Below are 24816 nucleotides of genomic sequence, written 5' to 3' on the forward strand. Positions count from 1 at the left end.
ACTTATTTTAACTGATATTATACATAATGTATTATACTCTTATAAGATGTATGCAGATATTTCATCTACGGCCTTGTCAGGTATTGAACAATCAATAAATAAAGAACACAGAATTGTTGAATATAAAACACAGAATTTGTGTGATTATACTAAATGATTTACAAATAAACACCACTGCATATTTACAACTGTTACACATGCTGATGTAACGCAAATGTTCCAACTTGGGATCAATAAAGTATATCTTATCTTAAGCTGATCGATGGCTACTGCCATATTTGCAAAATGTGCCTCTGAACCTTAACAAGTGCATGTTTCAGGCTTATCAATTAATGTAATGTAATGTTATCAATTAACTACAGGGGTCACAAACATAAGACCAGCTGTTAAATAAAGCTCTTCTGACCTTAGCTGGCATGTGTGTGTATATATATTAATGCTGCCCATTATGGGCACAAGCAATTTTCACCCATTTATTAATTATACGTTTTAAATGTGAGTGTTTCCTATCCCCTAAACCTCCAGGGATGTACACAGTTTAATACTGGCAACTTCTTATTATGGGAAATACGAAAACGTATTTTAAAACTACAACTCCCAGTAGAGACGTGCCATAGATAGAGAACATGTTGCGAAACAGAATAGCCAGCATGTGTAGTTCTGGGGATGGGGTGGGGGAGGGGGGGACGCGGTGGACCCGTTCAAATCCAGTTTTGGACAGTCTGCCGTGGTTCCATCCCATTTCAAGTGCTGTTCGAGGCTCGGCGTAACCCTCGGAGCACACTCTCCAATCACAGAGCTTGAGGACTATCACGGGGTTTGTCAAACAGAGCACATGGTGTAGTCCAAACGATAGCTGGGGATTATGGGTATAGTGTCTTCTGCCATCCTTTACTCCGACAAAATATTTGTTTCTCCGAATCGAAGGGGAAAAATACAAAAGCATTGCACACAATTTAAACCAATCAATGTTGTGTAATTAACAAGGATAATCTGGTGTTTTTTAGTCGATGAGTAGTGCAGATATCACTGTAAAATCAATCGACAGTAAGGGGAATACTTACTTCCGGGTGTACAATTCTCCGTTATCCAATGAGAATGGACGCTCACATTGCCTTTAAGGGCAGTCGACACAAACGAATGCCGTGCTTCCATGAGCGTCCATAGAAGCATATGGACATCCCGGAAAGCTGAAAATGGACGCTAAGGGCCCCCCCCCTTGCGTTGAAAATGGTCGCTAAGGGCCCCCCCCTTGCGTTGGAAAAAGCCGACACAGGGGACTTGACATAACGTCAACATAGGCCGACCTGGGAGTGAGGATGTGTTGTTTGTACATGTGCCTTGACCTGTGGATCTGTCTGCTTTGTGAATATCTATTTTAGTTTAGTTTTTATGTTTTCATGTTTTTATATATGCTTTTATCATAATATAAGCATCTATGTTGAATGTTGTTTTACTGATTGTATTTACCTGTCATTTGAAGTGAATTTTTTCTTTTTTAGGATGACTTTCAACATCTGTCCAGGGACTGCAGATGAAAAATAGCCTGTTGGCTAACTCTGGCGCATTTACAGAAATGTCAATCAATGATCAGTTTTCTTTATGGATAAATAAATAGTATAATTTATTGTGTTAACACTGTAAACTTGACAGTTTTTTAATCTGCACCAGCTACTGGTTAACGTTATTACACGTTTAGAGTAATTGCAATGCAGGTAGATTGTGTTGCTTTTTAATGACTGTTTTTAAATGCCTTTTTCTTGATGTTTTTCATTTTTGTAAAGCACTTTGAATTGCCTTGTGTTGAAAGGGGCTGTATAAATAAACTTGCCTTTCCTAAGGTCTGCTGCATGTTTTGTTGAATGTGTTATATTTGATGAAAACATTTAAATATTAAGAGTACATACAAAATAGGGGGAAAGTAGAAGGTCAATGATAGAAATATAGAATAGAAAATATCAAGAAGATACTGTAAATGATATCTAGAATAAAACAGTTTAGTGCCGGACGTCCAAAGATATTAACAGGAGGATGTGCAAAACAGACAAACTAATAAGGCTTTATTTAAACATTAAAGAATACTTTAGGTTAAGGTCTTCTTTTAAATAATAAATAAATAAGTAATTTTACTCAGGTGTAACTAAAGTCTGATTTAAGGGTTGTTTATATTTCACATCATTAATCAGAATCTGCAAAGTACCTAAAATAAATGAAGTGGAGTAAAAATACCAGGTTAAACTCTGAATTGTAGTGGAGTATTACAAAGTAACAATAAATTGCATGTTACATGCTACTGTAACGAAAACATTTCCCAACTTGGGATCAATAAAGTATATCTTATCTTATCTTAAGATGATCGATAGTTACTGCCATATTTGCAAAATGTGCCTCTGAACCTCCGAAGACAAGTGCATGTTTCAAGGCTTATCAATGAATGAGGGGTCACAGACATAAGACCAGCTGTTAAATAAAGCTATTCTGACCTTAGCTGTCATGTGGGTATATTAATGCTGCCCATTATGGACACAAGCCATTTTCACCCATTTATAAATGATATGTTTTAAATGTGATAACACCAATGTGTTTCCCATCCCCTAAACCTCCAGGGATGTACACAGTTTAATACTGGCAACTTCTAATTATGGGAAATACGAAAACGTCTTTTAAAACTACAATTCCCAGTAGAGACGTGCCATAGAACATGTTGCGAAACACACAAATAGCCAGCATGTGTAGTTCCCCATCGGCCCTAGTCAACCAAGGTGTACCTCAAGGCTCTGTGCTTGTACCCCTCCTCTTCACCATTTACATGCTCCCACTTGGTCAAATCATCCGCCACCATGGTCTCAGCTTTCACTCATTGGCTGATGACACACAGCTCTATCTCTGCACCAAACCGTCCACTCAGCTCCCCCCTCAATCCCTTGTCAACTGCCTATAGGACATACAAAACTGGATGTCATCAAACCTGCTCAAACTAAACAGCAATAAAACAGAGCTCATAATTGTGGCTCCCAAGGCGCAGCTCCGGAAGGTTGGAGATCAAATCTGTCACCAAATCGGCTTTCTACCGCCTCAAAAACATTTCCAGACTCCGGCCTTCACTCTCAGAAATGCCAATACACGCTTTCATCACCTCCCACCTCGACTATTGCAATGGAGTCTTGTCCGGGGATCCCAGCAAAGCCCTGGAGAGGCTCCAATACGTCCAGAACTCTGCCGCCAGGCTTCTCACCCGCACCAAGCCCTGGCAACACATCACCCCCATCCTCATCCAACTTCACTGGCTGCCGGTCAAGTCCTGGATTCAGTACAAAACACTCCTCCTCACTTACAAGTCTCTCCATGCCCTCGCCCCCCCAGTACTTATCGGACCTCCTCCATCCCTACACCCCTTCTCGGAGTCTGCGGTCTTCAGACACGGGCCTGCTCTCCATTCCCCACTCTCGCCTCCGAACTGTTGGTGACAGGGCATTCAGTGTTGTGGCCCCCACCATCTGGAATGCACTTCCTGCAGAGATCCGCAATGCTATCTGGTCAACATCATCTTCAAACTGCTTCCACTGTGAGGTCATGTTTGCTGCATTTGATCTGCCGCCTCTCACACTTTGTGCTGAAGGGATTAGTGGGCAACATTTATCACGTACAATGTGTTGGAGAGCTAGCCAATAGAAGTGTTACATATTGATGTTGTTATGTTACGGAAGTAAACAAAGGAGTCCAATAGCAGTGGTTCTCAAATGGGGGTACGCGGACCCCTAGGGGTACGTTGGAGCACTGCAGGGGGTACGTGAGATTCATTTTATGTTAATAAGTTTGAGCAGTGTGGGTTTTATATTAACAGAGTTACATATTTCAAAACACGAAGTGTAATAACTGCAGTTTGCCTCCCTGTCAGAATGACAAAGATCCCCAGTGAAGCACAAGCCCATGTTTCTCACTAAATTGTAAGTACAACTTATTAAAAAGATCAGTTCAATGCAACTAATGTCGTCTTAGTGTTATTGCATGATGTTAAAATTGGTTTGCCATGAATTTAGTGATGGATTGTAAACATTTGAAATGTAGCATTTAAGTGTTTCTCAGTTACAAGGTTGTTGTTTTAATAAATCAGATACCGATGGTGCAGTGCTGTACTGTACCTCTTTAAATAGGCATTTCTTCCCTAACAAATTGTGTTTGCGCTGATCAGGGGGTACTTGGCTGAATTTTGTGCAAACCACAGGAAAGGGAAAACCCCAAAAAGCAAAATAGTGCCCCTTTAGAGACAATTTAAACTAAGAAAAATCAGGAACTGGTTTCATGCTGTCTGACTCATAACAACGCGCCTTTAGTTTGTTTATTGATACATCCATCATCTTAACTTGCATAGGGTCTTGGGGGGGTTAATCCTATTTCAGCTCAAACTGGACAATACAATGCGTAAGCGGTTGGGTGCCCTGAAAACTGTGTTCATCTACCTTACTTTATCATCTCAAAGAGAGTGAGTCATTTAGTTAAGTAAGTCATTACTTTTTTTTAAGTAAAATTGTAATGCATTACTTTTTTTTTTAGTCACTACCCCAACAGTGATGGTGGTACACTTTATATGGTAGTAGTCAATTGTAGTACACTTTATATACAGTTTATGGCTTTACACTTTAAATATACATTATAATAATAATAATAATAATAATAATAATAATAATGCATTTTATTTATATAGCGCTTTTCACAACTCAAATACGCTTTACAGTATGAGGGAGGATAGACAAATAAGGACAGGCAAACAAGTAAGTATAGTAAAATAAAAAATAAATAAAAAGGCAGTCAAGAGGAAGTTGATTGAGAGGGGGGGGGCTTATGGGTAAATATATATGGTGTAAAACTTCATTTATAGAGTTTATGGTAGGACACTTTATATACAGTAAACAGTCTATGTGGTGCACTGGCCCCGCCTGCCCTGAGAGGTGTAGCTGAATGCGGACCGTGAAGGCAGCATTAATGTGTCACATGACAGGCAGCCTCTCCGACTGAGCAGAGACACATCAAATAATCATGGTAAGACGTTTTCTAAATACAGCATTATTGTATGCATTTAAACGCTTCCTCTGTTTGCCTGCATGTGTATATGCAACACCTATCATACAGTGTGTCCCTTCAGTTGGTAGAAAGGCTGTACGTGAAGCTGCTGTGGCCTAACGCCTCTGAGGCAGCGTCAGACAGCGACTGGCTAGGCTAACACTGCAGCTGAAAACAAGCCAGAAGCTAGTGGTTTTACTTTAAGTGTATTGTATTCAAAAGTACATTCATCACCACTGATATTCCGTCTCATGTGACGGCTTAATGGGGCCAGTGAGTGTAGCCTGTTTAGATTTATGGGACTAAAGAAGTGTAACAGTAAGGCTAGCTGTTGTTAGCCTAGCGTTTCTCTTCCGCTCTGCTGTGTCACATTTACTGAGCTAATGTTATGGCCTGCACCGGATAAACATCAGGAACTATGTCAGCTGATTAGCAGCGGTGCTATTCCCAAAATGCCATAAGGCAAGAACACATAAACTATCATATTTCATATACGTGTTCGTACAATAGAATGCCTATTTGTACACACATTGTTCCTGCGGACATGTATACGTCCTCCGTAAACATTAGGCTGTCTTTACGCTAGATGTGTGCTTTAGTTGGAATTGGGGTTGACGAACGTTAGAGTATTTCACTTATTTGCGGCAGCCAGTGTTTTGGAAGTCAATACATTAAAAGAAAACATTGTCTTGTATGTTTTAATTGTACTCTGTAAGTTTGTATCAAGCATGTTCTTATTTTATTTACCTAAAGATATGATTGCGTGATGTTTATAAGGTCCTTTCACGGTTCCATTTGTAATTCAGTCCAGTCAACTGCTTTGTAACTTAAACTAGATTAAAACTACAGATATGGAATGTAACTAAGTACATTTACTGTAGCATTGTAGTCTATTTGAGTAAACATGTGGGGTACTTGTACTTACCTGTGTAATTCCATTGTATGCTACTTTTCACTTCCGCTCCAATACATTTTGGAAGCCATTACTTTATGTTTTACTCCATTACATTTATCAACTTTTCTTTTTTTTAGACAACTTTTGCTAATTTACAGATTCAAATGGTTAACTAATACAAACAAATACTCTTATAAATGAACATATAATTATACCTTAGGATATCCAGCAGTAATTGAAATGACCTCCTCATTTAGCAGCAGTGATGAACACATTACTGCATCAAAGATCACAATCCACTACTTAAAGGTCCCATGTCATGCTTTCCCGGTTATCACCCGTCCCCTTGTGTGCTATGTAGTTTGTTCTGCATGTAAACGGTCTGCAGAGTCACAAACCCTCAAAGTACACCCTGACGCGAGTACAACTCTAACACAGAGAAGACCTGTCTGCTGCCCCAGAACGCCTCGTTGGACATTTCTCTTTTTCCATTGTTTTCTTCCTCCAAATGGACCAATCCGTGGAGCCGTTACGTTACGTCCGCGGAGCCGTTAGGTTAAGTCCTTCCTCTCACACACACTCAATCTTTTCTCAGCTGCAGCTCCGCCGATTTGTCCTCCCTGAGACGGCGGGACGCGGCGAGGCTGTGAGTCAGTGTGTGAGCACACACACAAACTCCCAGCCAGGCTGCGGGTGTGTGTGTGTGTGTTCGGGCTGGGTTTCGCTGTGTCTCGCAGGCGGCCACTGGGCTCACAGGGAGGGGGGGGGGGCAGGAGCTCCAACAAGCCATATAGGACAGAGTGAATACACAGACTATACAGAGATGCTGTATGAGAAACCAATGTGAGTTTGGAACAATGTGAATCTATTCTAGTCGACCTCAACAATGGAACTATGATCAGTAGAAATGGCCATGACATGTGACCTTTAATTTATATGATTCTGGACATTCCCATTGCACATAATGAGTACTTTTACTTTTAAACTTTATGTTTTTTATAATATTTTCGATGCCAGTACTCTTTCTTCAGTAAAATGTTGAATGCTGGTCTTTGAGTTGTAACCAGGTAGTTTTACAATGTAGTATCACTTTAGTAAAACATTTCAGTACTTCTCCAGCACTGGTTAAAGTGACTGTTGGACTGTATTGATTTATTCATCACAGTGTAAATCAAGCTCAGATTGAAATAAGTTGTGTTTACTCTCCTGGTCTTCAGCCCACCTCGCAGTCTCCCCAGGACGAACAGGAGAAGCTTCTGGATGAAGCGGTGCAGGCTGTGAAGGTCCAGTCCTTCCAGATGAAGCGATGCCTGGTAGGTTGCTTCAGTATGTGAAATATATGGTTTTAGTGAATTGTTTAAAGCCACTGTTTGGGTGGTGAGCTACCCTGCCTTTAGGACCTATAATCAGGGACATACTGGCACGTCTTCTATTCCATTGATCAGTTTTCTTTATGGAAATGTATTCATCAACTGGCATCAAAGGACATGAGTGTACCTTGAGCATATAGTCAAGCCAACAGGATGTCACCCTAACAGAAATGTAGAAGTCTCTTCCATTACCAGTCAAATGACACGATTCTTTATATCCTATTCAATACCACGGTAATAAACAAAAAACAATGTACATTTAGAGCTAGGGTTAGGAAGTTGAACACATCACAATAACCACATTTAAAATCTGTTTCATATGTCAAATACTTCAAACACTCAATTCGAGTTTCTCATCATTTACTACACTTTACGAGATAACATTTATACATACTGCAAATATGATCATTTTCCTCTGCTAAATGGAGTTTGAAGGCGTCATAATGTAATTCAATGGAACCTCGCTCTGTTAACGTTAAATGTTAGCTCTATTGTTTAGCCAAGCAGGACTGTGTTTCCAACGGCTGCTTACAGCTACTAGCTCACAGCTAACGTTACCGTTCTCTCCTGCTGCTAATTCTCAACAAGGATTTGTTGTTCACAGTGTAGCATTATCAGGGCAATCAATCACACTTTCTATCGGCCCAGGGGCGACAGTACAACGTCAGTATCGTCCTGGTAGCTGCGTGGTAAAGAGTACCATCACATACACAGAATGTTGGCATGGTACCGAATGTCCTGTTCTTGTGACCCCCCTCGTTCAGTTTTATGCCTAAAATAAACGACAGCTTATTCCACATTGGTTGTACATATTTGTTGGACATATTGGAGTTAACCCATATTCAAAACAAAACACCCAGGAATGCATGTCAGAGTGCTATGGGCATGCTTTACAATAAGTTGCTAAAAGAGTATTCAAGTAAAGAGAAATGTGTCCTTGTCCTCACTGGGAAATAAAGTACAGTAGTGACATGATTATGTTTTAATAGGATATACTTTATCAATCCCAAAGTGGGACATGTTTTCAATTCAGCAGCATGTAAAACAAGTATTCCAAATCAAATAGAGTAGAAACTAAACATCTGAAAATGGAAGATAAAACAGAACTATAAGAGTGGAAATATAAAGGTTGACCATGAAGAAAAGAAATGTAAGCTATCTGACAAACACAACACAAGAATGTTCAGGGTTAGGGTGCATGTTAACAGCCTGATTGGTTTGCTCCTGCAGGACAAGAACAAGCTGATGGATGCCCTGAAGCACGCCTCCAACATGCTGGGGGAGCTCCGGACCTCCATGCTGTCTCCAAAGAGCTACTATGAGCTCTGTATCCTCAACAGCTAGAATGTACGCATGTTGGGAATGTCACTTAACCGGACATATGGCTATGCTATGATACATTTGTGCTCACTTCACATATATCTTTGTAGCCTCACATTCATTTTGTATGTAATCTTATCTAAACATGTTTGTCCGTCTGATAACTAGTGCTGGCCTGTCTCCTAGAAAAGCATCTGACAACACTTGTTTTTATGGACAGTGACTCCATTTAAAGCCAGTTTAGGTGAGCTGTGCTTGCTGATCATGTAAGAACAGATTTGCCACAAAAGCATTTTCTTTATATCTGAATGTGTCACCATTAATCTTCTAAGAAGTTGACCGTGACTTGTTTAGGCTGTATGACTAGTTGTTTCCCCTCTATCATTATAACGGGCTGTTCACAATACTGAGGCTTTAACAACTCAAAAAGGGATAGCTGAGAGCTCCAATTTGAGCAAATATGTATGCTCACTCAATGTGAGTAAAAAGCAGACCTAGTAAGGTACAGGTGATACGTCTTGGAGATGCCAGAGTGGAGCTCCAGTGACTTGGTACTGGAGTTTGAGTGCTGCTGAAACTCTGGTGACCTGTGTAGAAACTTGAGGGAGGGTTAAAGCAGTTGCAATGTTGTTTGTGGAGGTTCCATGGAGGCTGTGCACTGCTCCCTAACTGTCTCTTTAGACATGGCTATCTCTGATGAACTGCACTACCTGGAAGTGTATCTGACTGATGAGTTTGCCAAAGGACGTAAGGTGGCAGATCTGTATGAGCTGGTGCAGTACGCAGGCAACATCATCCCCAGACTGTGAGTACCAACATCAAACATGACCCTAACCAATATACGTTGTCTTCAAAATATCTGAGTTATTCCCTCTTTACAATAACATGTTTGCTTTGGCTGGAAACAAACAATTCTGATCCTTTAAATGCACACTAAGGCAACACTTTATTTATTTATTTGCCCCCTTTTATTGACTTATTTATGACATTTTACTGTCACGAGGACAAATCTGTTTCGTGCCTAAATATTTGATCAGGCATATGTTAGGTTTGCCAGAGAAGGACCTCATTGAATGACTACATGAGGGATGCTGAGGCTGGGCCAGTGAGAGACAGGAGAGGGCAGCGTTATTGGCAAGTCTTCAGGACTGAGGCATATATTTGAACATTTAACAAAAGGACAAACCTGTTCATACTTCATATAGATGTTTGTGTTATTTGTGAAGTAGCTCCATGGAAGTGAAGTGTGAACAAAGCAAGGAGAGCCCCGCGTGTACATTTCTATACGTTGTCATGATGTTGGATTTAAGCAAATCAAATGTACAATCCAAGTTGTAGTGAAGAGGAGCAGATTACATTTAGTTCCATTAATACTATTTGATATTTGTTCTAAGGATGTCATTTCTTTCAAAAATGTGATTTATATACTAGGTGCAAAACATATGAATATGATTTGCTTTATTGCACCTCCATTCATTTCCAGTAGCTTCTTATCTTTGAAACAATTTGTAGTTGATTCACTATTCATCACTATTCATACTTGTATGTTCTTCACATACTTTGCGTAACGTTGCCCACTCCATTGAAGTTCAGCATGTTCTCTAATAGATACTGCACATGTCAGGCTTCATACAGATTTCTCTTACGCTCCTCCCTCCCCAGCTACCTGCTCATCACTGTGGGGGTGGTGTACGTGCGCTCCTTCCCTCAGTCCCGTAAGGACATCCTGAAGGACCTGGTGGAGATGTGTCGAGGGGTCCAGCACCCTCTCAGGGGCCTCTTCCTCAGGAACTACCTCCTGCAGTGCACCCGCAACATCCTGCCAGACGATGGAGAGCAGCCAGAGTAAGACAGCCTCTCTGAGTGTCCCTCATCCACCACGTCCTGACACTACCATCAAGATGTTGAGAAGTCATCAGTCCTGTAAAGCAGCACCTATTATGTCTTCACCAAGTTCACAGCAAATCAGGGAGAGAAAAGAAATACTAAAACAGCTTTTACAATCTGCATTTGAAATACTTTAGAAAATGAGAATGAATGTAAAGTTAACATAATACCAAAAAAGGAAATGTACAAATCTAATTCTTAAACTATCACAATGGGATAGCTACAGGAAAAGCTTTTGTTTTTTTATTTTGGGATTTCTAAATATAAGACTAATGTACAAGTACAACACTCGAGGAACACTGACACAATTAACTTCATGAATCGGTTCATCGCCACTCTGCACACCAAACATGATGTTGCGCTTCTCGTTTCCATTTAGCATAGAAAGGGAAGTTGACTTTAGTTTTGAATACTGCTCTAAACTCTTCAGGGGAACAGAGGAGATGACTGGTGACATCAACGACTCCATCGACTTTGTCCTGCTCAACTTTGCTGAGATGAACAAGCTGTGGGTGAGGATGCAGCACCAGGGACACAGCCGAGACCGAGAGAAGAGGGAGAAGGAGCGCCAGGAGCTGAGGATCCTGGTGGGAACCAACCTGGTGCGCCTCAGCCAGCTGGAGGGGGTCAACGTGGAGAAGTACAAACAGGTGTGTGCACAATCGAGTCAGTAAGGTTGGGAAATTAATGATGTGAAAGTGTACAACTTTTTGAATAGAGCGAACAAAAATGAGGCCAGATTTGTCTGGTTATTTTAAATTGTTCTAAGGAAACAAAATGATGGTTCGGCCTTCACTACGGCAAAATCCAAAGACACAAACGTACAATGGTTTGGCTTATAGGGCATTTTGTCCGATGTGTAAATGTGTTTGCTGTGTGTCTCCAGATTGTTCTCTCAGGAGTGCTGGAGCAGGTGGTGAACTGCAGAGACTCTCTGGCTCAGGAGTATCTCATGGAGTGCATCATTCAGGTACACACCGGAGATTACAGCTTTTATTATCGTCAGTATATGGGAAGGTAACTTCAAAAATGTAAACTGTTAGGATTACTCGTAACCTGTAAAAGTCTGAATATGAGTCAAAGTAACCTGAATACTTTCCGTTAGCTTTAGGATAACCTCAATATCAAATGCAATGCACATTTTTTAAAAGTGAAAATAAATAAGATCTTTTTGACTGAAGTTTATTATGTAGGACAACAGAACAATGTGACCATAGAAAAGAAGAAAGAAAGATATTTAGGATCAAAATGTGTCATCTTAAATGATAGGCTAGGTATACAAAATAATGGTTTACAAATTCTGTTTTAGTTTCATACTTTATTAAAAGCTATAATATTTGTATTGAATAAATCATTTGTCCACAAAAAGATATTTAATATCATTGACTGATCTTTATTTGTAAATGTATTGTAAAGTTGTAATCCTGCTAGTTATCCCCATTTTTATAAAACGTACCAGTAATCTGATTCAACATTTGTCTTATTTCACCTTAAAGGAATGCAGTTACCTTTTTTTGTCTGATGATTATGTCATTGCAGTACTTGTAATCCATCCCCCCCCAGCCTGAGTTCATTATTGCATAATCCAATGCAAGTCTATTCCAAATAAATACATTCAAGTACAATATGAACAATCTTATAGGAAACAACATAGGGCAGTCTATAAAGGGCTAGTTAATAGTACCAATGTTTAAATGACAATTTGGTGGAAACAATGTGTTTGATGTTGTCCCCCTGTTTCCTGGGAAACGAGGACCTCTTCATTGTTCAACCCTTTATAAGAATATCTTTGATTGCTGATGAAATGTAACTATCATCAGGATGTTCTGTTAATGGAACTACACTTATTGGTAGGGGCTTTCATTGTTGAAGAAAGAGGAGAACAGATGGCACTGAATCCATGTGTATGTAGAATCCACTGTCCCTCCACACCCTGCTACAGCAGAGCCCTCCCCTCCTGGACTAAAAGACTCTTCTGTTGTCAGGTTTTCCCAGACGAGTTCCACCTTCAGACCCTCAACCCCTTCCTGCGCTCCTGTGCTGATCTCCACCAACACGTCAACGTCAAGAACATCATCATCGCCCTCATCGACAGGTACACTTAGCCTCTCTGCTAGTTGGCGTAGCTAATGTCAAAATAAGCTTTGTCTTTTCACTGGGAGAGTGTCACTGCATCTTTGGAAAATAAGGTCAATGAACAATTCAAGTGGATTTAGTGTGAAGTGACTCTTTAAAGAAAAATGTGTGAGCCCAGCTCTGCTGCCTGTTGGTGGATGCACTCACTTTCTGTTTGTTTTCAGACTGGCTCTGTTCGCTCATCGAGAAGACGGGCCCGGCATTCCAGCTGAGATCAAACTGTTCGACATCTTCTCTCAACAAGTAGCCACCGTCATTCAAGTAGGTTATATTTCATCAATCGGTACAAACGCATCCAAAGTAGTCTATCAGACCTTGACGCTTTCACATTTAGATATTAAAGCTTTCATGTCACATACAGTGTAGTTTATATGTAATACATATGAGTTACAAGGAAACGTTTTTTGGGTTGAATAGTTAGGTCTGCACAGGTCATTTACATTTGATCAAAATTGCTAAATGGCCTAGTTCAATATCCAAATAGCTGTAAGTGTACTATTTGATAGAGTAAATACGATTCTATGTTAATTATTGTGGGGTTATCCCTCCCAATCTGACAGGGCTTTAACTTTCAGAATGAGAAATCCTCTCACAGAGTTACAGCAAAGAGACAGACCAATTGCAAAGATAAAAACATTATAAATAAAGATGCAAGCACACTTTAATAAAATAAGAACACATCCAGGGTTAAAATAAGTAGAAGCACTATAAAACTAAATAAATAGAATCCTGTAATTCATTAAATAAATGTTGCAGATATCACTGTTATAATATCAATAGTGCCGTTACAGACTGAAGTAGTGAAGCAGCAGCCTGTACTAGCAGTAACACGTTTCACAAAAGCACCACCAATACTAACGTTGGACTAACCTCACACTCTCTGACCCTCCTCCAGTCTCGCCAGGACATGCCCTCAGAGGACGTGGTCTCTCTGCAGGTTTCTCTCATCAACCTGGCCATGAAGTGCTACCCTGACCGTGTGGACTACGTAGATAAAGTCCTGGAGAGTACTGTGGAGATCTTCAACAAGCTCAACCTGGAACAGTAAGTCCTCAAAGTCCTGACACACAAGAAGACAAAATGTGTCAAGGTAGTTCCAGACGTTTGTGTTCACAGACGAGAGACAGAAAAGGGAAGAGTAATTGTTAAGAGAGGAGGGAGAATAAAGTTGGACAGTGATCAGAAATGCTACTCATGAAGCACTGTTGCTCCATGTACATGTTGTTATCACTGACAGAATTGAAAATAGATCATTACCCTCTTTGCCTGGCCTGCATTCCCTCTGATGTGTCTCTCTGGTTCCCCCCCTCCAGCATAGCGACTAGCAGCGCAGTGTCCAAGGAGCTGACCCGCCTGCTGAAGATCCCGGTGGACACCTACAACAACGTCCTGACGGTGCTGCAGCTCAAACACTTCCCTCCGCTCTTCGAGTACTTCGACTTCGAGTCACGCAAGAGCATGAGCTGCTACGTGCTGAGCAACACGCTGGACTACAACACCACCATCCTGGCCCAGGAGCAGGTCAGACCCTCACCACTGCTTCAGCTCTGAAGGCATTGTTGCTTTGTGACAGGAGGGGCGGGCAGACACACACGCACACACACACACACACACACCACACACACACACACACACACACACACACACACACACACACACACACACACACACACACACACACACACACACACACACACACACACACACACACACACACAGACGGATATTGTGATTTTAGGTCGCATTCACACATAATAGTCTGCTTCTCTGGTGAGCACCAGACCACAGTTTGTTTCATTTTTCAGAAGGTTCGGTTTGCGTTCACACGGGCAAAACTCAAACGGACTATAAACTTTAAACACAAGTCATGTGCACGGAAATGCTGTTCACCCATTGGTCAGACATTAAGGGGGGAAAAACGCGAATCCCGGCAATTTCTACCGGAGCCTCCGCCATGGAGCATCGTCACTTTCGGCAGGTTGTTCTCATGCTGCTGTTAATCTGGAGATCAACAGACACTAGCGGCCCGCGCATATGATTATATAATCAGACAGCGTGCGTTAAAAAACATTATAACATAATGAGAGACGTTCTGCAGTAAGGAGGGGCATTTCACCGACGACAGGTGTTCATACTTTTATGTATAGTTTTTAGTTTGATAGTTGTTTTTACTTTACACTGTTCAACACTTCAATCTGATTCACTCTTTCACTCTTTCACTAAAGAAATGAAGACATCCGCGTTCTTGTGACACGTAAATACTACGCTTCCTATGTTTTGGTGCGGACTGCGTTCACACCAGCAATGAACCGCTCCAGAGTTCACTAGCAAGCGCTCCGAGACCACCTGTTTTAGAGAGTCCGGTTGTTTAGTTCACTTCAGAGGTCTCGGGCTGCGTTCACACCGACCCAAATGAACCGCACCAAGCGGCTAAACGCGCCAGGGTTCGATTCAACCGGACTATAAAAGGCTGGTGTGAACGTGCCCTTAGACTATCTATAATACCCTTTTAGCTGTTCTTCTTGTTAGAGTTGACTTTCTGACGCCAACGGCAACAGAAGTCCGCCATACGAAACTGTGGTGTATGTTTAACGTCACATTTTCCCCTGCAGCTCTACATGGAGCATTGTACAACAACAAGTCCTGCTTTAATTTGGTCCCTTACAGCAGTGGTTCCCAACCTTTTTGTCTTGTGTCCCCCTTGAGCTGTTCTCCCTTCTATAAGAACCCCCCCACTCATCTGTGATGATTCGCCTACATGTTATCTTGTGTTAAACCCTTTGTAATCCTTTTTAACCCAACTGCTCATTAGATGAAAATCACTTGAATAACTCACCCTTTACACAAATGCATTTAAACTTTTTAAAATATATATTATTCAGTGAAAGTGAATAACATTAAGACTCACTTCTAGCAGTTTCAGCCTCTTTTGTTAAGACTAGAGCTTTCATTGAGAGACTTGCTTGTCTCTAATAAGCTTTGATAGTTCCGTGGGCAGGACACCAGGCTTATGAAAACTGATTTAAAAAATGTGTGACGCAATCCCTAATCTTTCTACAAACCCCCTCCCTTCCAGTCCCCTAGGGGTCCCCGTACCCCCAGTTGGGAACCACTGCCTACTCTAAGTATCGCAGTGTTTTCTTTAAGCCCCGCCTCCGCTCGCTTTCACATCAGTGACACGTCTGTCTTGAATAACTCCGGATTCGGCTTTTAGCGCATTTAATCAATTTAAAATCTAGTGATTTAATAAGTGTTTAATATGGGAAGTGGATTCAGGTCAAAAATAATCTGCTGGTTTCCAGATTTTACTTTCCGAATGTCATTTTTGGGCCCTTAATGAAACGGGTGTGTAGTACCACTGTTTGGCCACTACGAACATTCACCTCACCGCCCGGCTTACCTCCTTGTTGCTTGGAGTAGAATCCCTAGATCTGTGATCCCTTAAATTACAGTTGTGCCTCAAAATGTAGTCTAGTAGACCAGGAAACTGTATACGCTGTATAGCGCTGCTCCATCAAAACCTGTCAGTGTGTAGGAAGTCACTGCAGCCTCACAAGTACAGGAAAGAAAGAAAGACATTTGGAGATTTGTAAAAGTTGCCCGACAAGCCGTTGCTAATGTGGCGACTATATATGCAAACACTGAGGTATAAGCAGCTGCTGGTGTGTGCAGCACGAGACAATCTAAACTCGCTTTGTCATCATTAGAGCATCTTATTGTTACACTGTCAGGGTAACTACGCAGCATTTAGGAAGCACCATTATTGATTGGTATTGATACTTGGTTTTATTTCCAAATGATTACTCCTACTTTGGCCCATTGTTAATACCAATATACATGTTCTTTGTCTCCTGTTATCGTGACAGCCCACTGGTACAGCACACATACAATATAATGCTTTGACTGAGGGTACATTTTCACATAACAGAGGAATGTGCTTCTAGGTTATTAATGAAAATGAAGGCCCTGTGTAGTTGAATTCAGTTGATGAGGTGTGGTCCCTTACTCCTGTCACTCTCTGACTGAGACCCCTGACCTCATCTCAGTGATCACCTGCCAAAATCAGGAAGGAATTTGAATAAAAGAACGTAACGTTAATTTCCTCCCCCGCTGTTTCTCTAGGTGGACGCCATCTTGTCCCTGGTATCCACACTGATCCAGGACCAGCCGGACCAACCCGCTGATGACCCTGACCCAGAGGACTTTGCTGAGGAGCAAAGCCTCGTAGGACGTTTCATCCACCTGCTCAAATCTGAGGATCCGGATCAACAGTACCTGGTGGGCCCCCCCCCTGACAGATGAATACAGACACACTAATCTGCTACTGTGTTACTGCTGACTCTTTAGGAAGTCTTGCTGCAGTGTTTCCTTTTTAAAGTATTTTTCCACCAGTTCAGACTTGATGTGTACTGCGATGGATTACATGCTGATTTTCATATCGCAGAGAAACAAATGCAATCAGTGGCTGCCGTGGAAACATGCTTTAAAGAATGTGAAACTCTACAGCAGTCTTTGGATCTGAAACGTGTGTATCTCTAACTGACTCTGTGGTTGATGGGCGACCATGTCTGCCTGCTCATTAAAGCTAACACTCTGATTTGTGGTCAGATCCTGAACACAGCCCGGAAACACTTTGGTGCGGGGGGAAACCTGCGGATCCGCTACACACTGCCCCCCCTGGTGTTCGCTGCCTACCAGCTGGCCTTCAGATACAAGGAGAACTCCTCATCGGTGAGCAAACTGTCCTTCACTCTAACTCACATACTGTGTTTACAGTTTCCTCCTTCCTGTTTCATGCCTTCACATCGGTCTGCCTTCAGGATGACAAGTGGGAGAAGAAGTGTCAGAAGATCTTCTCGTTCGCCCATCAGACCATCAGTGCTCTTATCAAGGCGGAGCTGGCGGAGCTGCCTCTACGCCTCTTCCTGCAGGGGGCGCTGGCCGCAGGGGAGATCGGCTTTGAGAACCACGAGACTGTAGCTTATGAGTTCATGTCCCAGGTACAGTGTTTCATAAGACTCAGGCCTGTCAAATGTACCGGGGTTAAGATAAAAACGCCTGAAGACTGTGACTCCTCTAATTGTAAATGTGTTTCTGTTATACTCATGGATTCATGTACAATTTCAAAGTAAAATATGTATGGAATGGGGGGAAAGGTACAGGTGATGATGTTGATTTTATAAAAAGGAAGCGCTGAGCATCTTGAGTGTACTATTAAAAGAAGAGACCAAGACCTAAATACTATTTAGGTTCAGGTTATTTATTTGTACCTGTAGGTAGATTTGTTTTGCAGATAAAAGTCCACCGATCCATTGTGACACACGTGTAAAAAATGTCCACCAACCCCCCCAGGCCTTCTCTCTGTACGAGGATGAGATCAGTGACTCCAAAGCGCAGCTGGCAGCCATCACGCTGATCATCGGGACCTTTGAGCGGATGCGGTGTTTCAGCGAGGAGAACCACGAGCCTCTGAGGACTCAGTGTGCGCTCGCTGCCTCCAAACTGCTGAAGAAGCCTGACCAGTGCCGGGCCGTCAGCATCTGCGCTCACCTCTTCTGGTCCGGACGCAGCATCGAGAAGAACGGGGAGGAGGTGTGTTGGATCATTCTCTTCCTATTTTCAAACATACTTCATCTGGAATAACATGAGCAGAATCAGTATACTCACTGTGAGGAGGGGTGGTTGATTTAGTGGCGTCCACAGCAGGTGCAAACAGTAGGAAACACTTCTATACTCACATAGGGACATTATGTATGTGGGGGAGAGTTATTAACCACACTTTCATTTCTTTAACTCATTTGATGCTTTTTATCCATTCAAGTTTTGTCTTGATGAGAGAAGTGACAGGAAAGTTGATCACATGGTCAACATCTTAAACTCTAAAGCTACCACAATGCCGCAAAAAGCCATAATGTAAAATGTAGATTAAAGTAAAGGGAAACCAGTTCTTTATGTTTTCTAACAATAATCAGTTCTATATAAACCTGCCCAGTCACTTTGCTAGCTGTCAGTGCTCCGTACTGATGCTGTTCCATTTTCAGATCCGCGACGGTAAGCGTGTGATGGAGTGCCTAAAGAAAGCCCTGAAGATTGCCAACCAGTGTATGGACCCCTCGCTGCAGGTCCAGCTCTTCATTGAAATCCTCAACAGATACGTCTGCTTCTATGAGCGGGAAAACGATGCGGTAAGACACTAACGCCTACATGGTTACGGGTGTTTCATGTTTCTAAGTGAAACTCCGCAGGAACAGGACATCTGTGATGTTGTATAAATGATAAAACCTGGTTTCTGTATATATGTAGAGGAAAAAGAGAGATTGCCCTGAGAGAGAAAATCATAGACCTCTAACCGATGATAAAGATACCAGGGAAAGTATTAGTGCTGCTCGATTATGGCAAAAATCGTAATCACCATTATTTTTGGCCAATATTGATATATGATTATTCATTGACTTTGAAAACATCCATTTATTGAACTTAAAAAAAAAAATAATAATAATTTGAACAGTATGTTTTTAACAGTTGAATACCCTGAACTTGAAGTATAATTCAACTGAAAAACCAATACAAAGATAAATTATACATGTATATCTACATTTAAATAAATACCAATAAAGAAGATCAACAAATATTTTGGAGCGCACTTCCACAACCTACTAAACATATATAAATATGATAACTAATGTCACTCACAACCTGTAATGTTTAATTATACTGCTACATGCAGTGCTCTTATTTTGGTAACCCCTTATCCGGAAACCGGAAGTAGCTGAGAGGCTCCGGCTTGACGAGTTAGTCAAAGTTGACGGAACGCTAGAGACCGGAGCATGGAGGACCGGAGAATAGAGACACGGCAACTAAAGTGTTCATATGGATTTATTAAACGGACACAACCTGGCCGAGAGAGCTTTTAGGGAGGGGAGCAGGATGTCTAACGCAAGACAAATTGAGAGCATCATTGTGAAATGGAATGATGCTCTAGAAAGTATTGCGGCAAATTATATAATTTAATACAAACCCCAATTTCAATGAAGTTGTGTAAATTGTAAATAAAAACAGAATACAATGATTCCTTTTCGACCTATATTCAATTGAATAAACTACAAAGACCAGATATATAATGTTCAAACTGATCAACTTGATGTTTTTTTGCGCTCACTCATTTTGAATTTGATGCCTGCAACACATTCCAAAAAAGCTGGGACAGGGGCAACAAAGACTGGGAAAGTTGAAGAATGCTAAAAAACACCTGTTTGGAATATTCCACATGTGAACAGGTTCATTGGAAACAGGTGAGTGTCATGATTGGGTATAAAAGGATCATCCATGAAATCAGTCGTTCACAAGCAAGGGTGGGGCGAGGTTCACCACCTTGTGAACATCTGCGTAAGCAAACAGTCCAACAGTTTAAGAACAATGTTTCTCAACATACAATTGCAAGGAATTTAGGGATTTCATCATCAAAAGATTCAGACAATCCGGAGAACTTTCTGCACGAAAACGGCAAGGCCGAAAACTCCAATCATTGCCATGACCTTCGACCCCTCAGACGGCACTGCATTAAAAACCGACCTCATTCTGTAAAGGATATTACCACGTGGGCTCAGGGACACTTCAGAAAACTATCGTCAGTTAACACAGTTAGTCGCTAAATCCACGAGTGCAAGATACAACTCTAACATACAAAGCCAAAGCCATATATCAACCTCACCCAGAAACACCGCCGGCTTCTCTGGGCCCGAGCTCATCTGAGATGGACTGGCGGCTGGCGCAAAGTGGAAAAGTATGCTGTGGTCTGATGAGTCCACGTTAAAAAAATCATGGATGTCGTGTCGTCCGGCTAAAGAGGAAAGAAAAGTTCAAAAGCCAGCATCTGTGATGGTATGATAGTGCCCATTAATCATACAAAATGCACTTTTTGATGTCTTTTCTACATAACTGTGTTCCCGGTGTGTCTGGGAACTCCCAAAGTGTCAGAAAACAAAACCCTCTCTCTTTTCCTCCATACCCTAATCTCTAAAAACGGGGAACAACAGAGCTGATCCAGATTTGCGTCCGATATGACGTAATATCTGAAATGTGGACCCACGGCCCAATCAGAAACGCTGCTATCAGAAACAATGCCCGACTGTTTTGGAAGTAGTATGGTCTTTGTTTACATTAGCAAGCATCGCTAACACTCAAAGCTAACGCTGTACTGGAGAGAGCATGTGTGAAGAAGCAGGATATGAAAGGTACACGCCTTGTGGTAAACCCGTAAGAGAAAAGAAGCATTTGAGCTCCATACTGTTTCAGAAATAATCCTTGATGTGGTTTGGAACATAATATGGCGTTTAATCACGGCCGCATTTAGCTGAGTATCTGCCGGCAGAGCAGCCACTCTTCTCCTCACAGAGCTCACTGCTTGCCTTGCGTGCTCCAAAGGGGGCGGGGCCAGCATCAGCCCAGTTCAAATTTGAAAGCTACAGTCAAAGAATCAGCACTTTAGTAACAGGGCTGAAATAGAGGGGTATGAGGCATGCTACAATGGGTGATCTGTTTGGTATTTTGAGCAAACACTTCAGAGACATGTTTTGTATAGATATGGCCCTATAATATATTTTTCAAATATAGCATAATAGGTGAGCTTTAATTCTGTGGGACATACATGTTTTGGAGCAACATCTGCTGCCATCCAAGCGACATGTTTGTCAGGGGCGTCCTTGCAGGACAATGCCAAGCCACATTCTGCACACGTTACAACAGCGTGGCTTCGTAGTGAAAGAGTGAGGGTACTAGACCGGCCTGCCTGCAGTCCAGACCTGTCTCCAGTGAACATGTGGGGTGCATTATGAAGCGCAAAATACAACAACGGAGACCCCGGACTGTTGAGCAACTGAAGGTGTACATCAAGCAAGAATGGGAAAGAATTCCACCTACAAATCTTCAACATTAGTGTCCTCAGATCCCAAACGCTTATTGAGTGTTGATAAAAGGAAGGTGATGTAACACAGTGGTAAACACGCCCCTTTCCCAGCTTTATTGAACGTGTTGCAGGCATCAAATCAAAAATGAGAGAATATTTGCCATAAAACATAAAGTTTATCAGTTTGAACATTACTTATCTTGTTTTGTAGTGTATTCAATTGGTTGAAAAGGATTTGCAAATCATCGTATTCTGTTTTTTATTTACGTTTTCACAACGTCCCAACTGCATTAATTGGGGTTTGTAGAAGAGAATAGATGTGCTTCACTGATTCCAAATTGGGAAGTTGGTTAGTTACAGAAGCATGTTTACAAGGCATCGAGTTAGAAATGTCAGTAAATGCATATATTATATTCTCTATATAATACACTATCAAATACAGAATAGGCAGTGGTTCTCAGCTGGCCTCGGGACCCACCAGTTGAGAACCACTGGGTTAGAATACACTGGTATAGACCAGCCTACTACTTAAACACACTTTATAAACATAGGAGAATATAAACGTATATTATACAAGTGTTTTTTTAAATAATAAAAAACCAGTTCTATTAATACTGAAATGTACAGGGTTTTTTGTAAGGCAAGTTTATTTATATAGCACATTTCTGTACTTTTCTGTTGTAATTCAAAGTGCTTTACAAAACAAATTTAAAAGACTTTTTAGGAATAAATACAGTAAAAACACATATAATGGCATTTTCCAACAGGCATTACAAAGCAAAGATCATAAGATAATACAAATAAACACCACAGGTAAACAATACATGTTTTTAAAAGACATAATGTAGTTCGAATATGAGCATCTCAATTAAAAGTAGCCAACGAGATATGTTTTCAGTCTGGATTTAAAAATAGCGTTTCTGCGGACGTGCATGCTTTGGGTTTGTTCCAGAGTGTCGGGCATAACAGCTAAATGCTGCCTCTCCATGTTTTGTTGTTGCTCTCGGAGCCGATAGCAGACCCGTCCCAGAAGACCTGAGGCACCTCGATGGCTCGTAATTATGCAGGAGTTCAACAATATACTTTGGTCCTAAACCATGTAATGATTTAAAAACTAGCAATAGTACTTTAAAATCTATTATTTGGCCGACTGGAAGCCAGTGTAGAGACTTCAGAACCGGACTGATGTGATCCACTCTGTTAGTGTTAGTGAGGACTCGAGCAGCAGCGTTCTGAATCAGCTGCAGCTTTCTAATAGATTTTTTAGTGAGACCTGTGAAGACACCATTGCAGTAGTCGAGTCTACTGAAGATAAAAGCATGGACAAGTTTTTCTAAGTCCTGCTGTGACATTAGTTTTTTAATCCTCGATATATTCTTCAGGTGATAATAAGCAGACCTAATGACTGTTGAACTTCAGGTCTGAGTCCATCACTACACCTAGATTTCTGGCTTTATTAGTGGTTTTGTAGTCTGCCGACTGAAGCTCTGCGATTACTTTTAGTTTCATTGTAAACAAAGTTGCTTAGCTGTTTTCATATGTTTCTAACCAACATGTAAGTGTGTGTGATCCTCAACATGTTTAACGCATTTCATCACTCAAAATATTTAAAAAGCCACTATAAACCATTTTTATTCGTCAATTGTGATCACCCATGTTTGCTAGCAAGCATTCTTCTTTGTGTGAGTTGCTACGCCTCATTGTGCGTTACGCCCACCACCACCAGTGAGAACAACAGAGTGGTACTGGCAGCAGCATGTCTACAGGAACAAAGGGCTCGTTGCATACACAATATACAATCAAATTGGGTGGTCAACTCTTCTATTGTTTTTAACTTTCAAAACACATTGACAGTTGCTTATATGATATGAGAGTCCATAAAGCGCCTCCCTCTAACACTATCTCCCCCCCAGGTCACTGTCCAGGTATTAAACCAGCTCATCCAGAAGATCAGGGAAGATCTCCCCAACCTGGAGGCCAGCGAGGAGACGGAGCAGATCAACAAACACTTCCAAAACACACTGGAGCACCTGCGACTGCAGAGGGAGTCCCCTGAGGCCGAGGGGCCCGCCTATGAGGGCCTGGTGCTTTAAAACTAGATGTTTAACTATATTATGAATACACTCACAAGAACACATTCAATCCCATCATGTAGGATGGGAATAACAATAAATGTCAAGAAGAGCTAAAAGAACTCATTCCTTCATTTATAATTATTATTGTTATTGTTAATCTTTCTGCATAATCTCCTCCTCACTGTCCCTCACTACAGGACGTGTTTCTGCAGCAGGCTGGAGATGTTCATTTGAAGAAGCAACACTCAGCTTCAGTGTGTCCTTTCTAAAGTCCTGCTCCATTGTTCTGTCTCTAACCCGTATCATTTCATGTCAGTAGTAGACTTACTTGCTGCTCTAGGTGTTTCCACTGAGTCATCACTTGTTCACATCTTCCCATATTGAGAAGTGAATGTATTAGCGTGAGTGTATTATGGCTACAGAATCTAGCAGTGGTTTTACAGCTGTGTTGCATACAAGCTAGTCCCCCCCCCCCCCCCCCCCCCTTTGGCCCTACAGGATAGGCACTAACTGTTGATGTTTTAGAACAGAACGTGTACATCTTGCCAGCCTATTCAGTTCAGAGTTGTGTGGCATGATCCTCAATCCTTCTGTACGAAATGACCAATGACCTCAGACATGGAGTTATTTGCAGGTGGAGAAATAGTAGTATGTTTCGAAAGAGTCTATCCTCCTACTAAAGCAGTGCTTCTTTTTAACATCAGATGTATCTCTCCATCTCTCTATAAACTCCATAATGTATTTTATTTCCGGACTCCGCAGCAATGGATTGAGAGCTGCAGCATGTGTGTGCATGCTTCAGTGAGCTTGTACAGGCTTGGTTTTGAGTTTACTGTACATGAATACAACAAGAATAATGTCTGACTGTTCCATCATTTAGTTTTTCAATGAGATCCTGTTGCTCAGGGACGCTTGTCTCAGACACATCTGTTGTGGGGGGTGCAGGGTTGCTCAGGTCTGTGTGCTAGTTGCCATGGTGAGATCATGATGATGTACATGTTTGCTGCAGCATTCCACATTGTCTGCTGATTCCTCTTTCTTAGCTATTATTGATTTGTTCTCTCCCCTTTTTAAATCTGTGTGTAAACCCACATGTAAATCAGATGAATAAAAAAGAAGATTAAATAGCAATTGTCATTTGCTGAAATAAAATTGAAATTAACAATA

General features: G+C 41.4%; 1 protein-coding gene across 1 annotated transcript; it reads left to right on the plus strand.

The window, feature by feature from the left end:
• The first annotated feature begins 4810 nt into the window (after window positions 1-4810).
• On the plus strand, window positions 4811-24816 carry vps35 (VPS35 retromer complex component). The gene is made up of 17 exons (XM_034215046.1): window positions 4811-5040; window positions 7174-7269; window positions 8557-8653; window positions 9328-9451; window positions 10309-10491; window positions 10964-11183; window positions 11420-11503; window positions 12519-12628; window positions 12834-12930; window positions 13565-13713; window positions 13983-14190; window positions 16792-16947; window positions 17278-17400; window positions 17490-17669; window positions 18022-18261; window positions 18711-18854; window positions 23488-24816. The coding sequence occupies exons 1-17, from the start codon at window positions 5038-5040 to the stop codon at window positions 23665-23667; spliced, it is 2394 nt and encodes a 797-aa protein (XP_034070937.1). The 5' UTR covers window positions 4811-5037; the 3' UTR covers window positions 23668-24816.

Source organism: Gymnodraco acuticeps, unplaced genomic scaffold (assembly GCF_902827175.1).
Source record: "Gymnodraco acuticeps unplaced genomic scaffold, fGymAcu1.1, whole genome shotgun sequence".
Lineage (NCBI taxonomy): Eukaryota > Metazoa > Chordata > Actinopteri > Perciformes > Bathydraconidae > Gymnodraco > Gymnodraco acuticeps.

What these genes read in the sequence shown, in the direction of transcription:
- vps35 (XM_034215046.1), top strand. An exon ending in AAGTAGCCACCGTCATTCAA is followed by an intron (nt 12,931 to 13,564) that starts GTAGGTTATATT and finishes ACCCTCCTCCAG; the next exon opens with TCTCGCCAGGACATGCCCTC. An exon ending in AACAAGCTCAACCTGGAACA is followed by an intron (nt 13,714 to 13,982) that starts GTAAGTCCTCAA and finishes CCCCCCCTCCAG; the next exon opens with CATAGCGACTAGCAGCGCAG.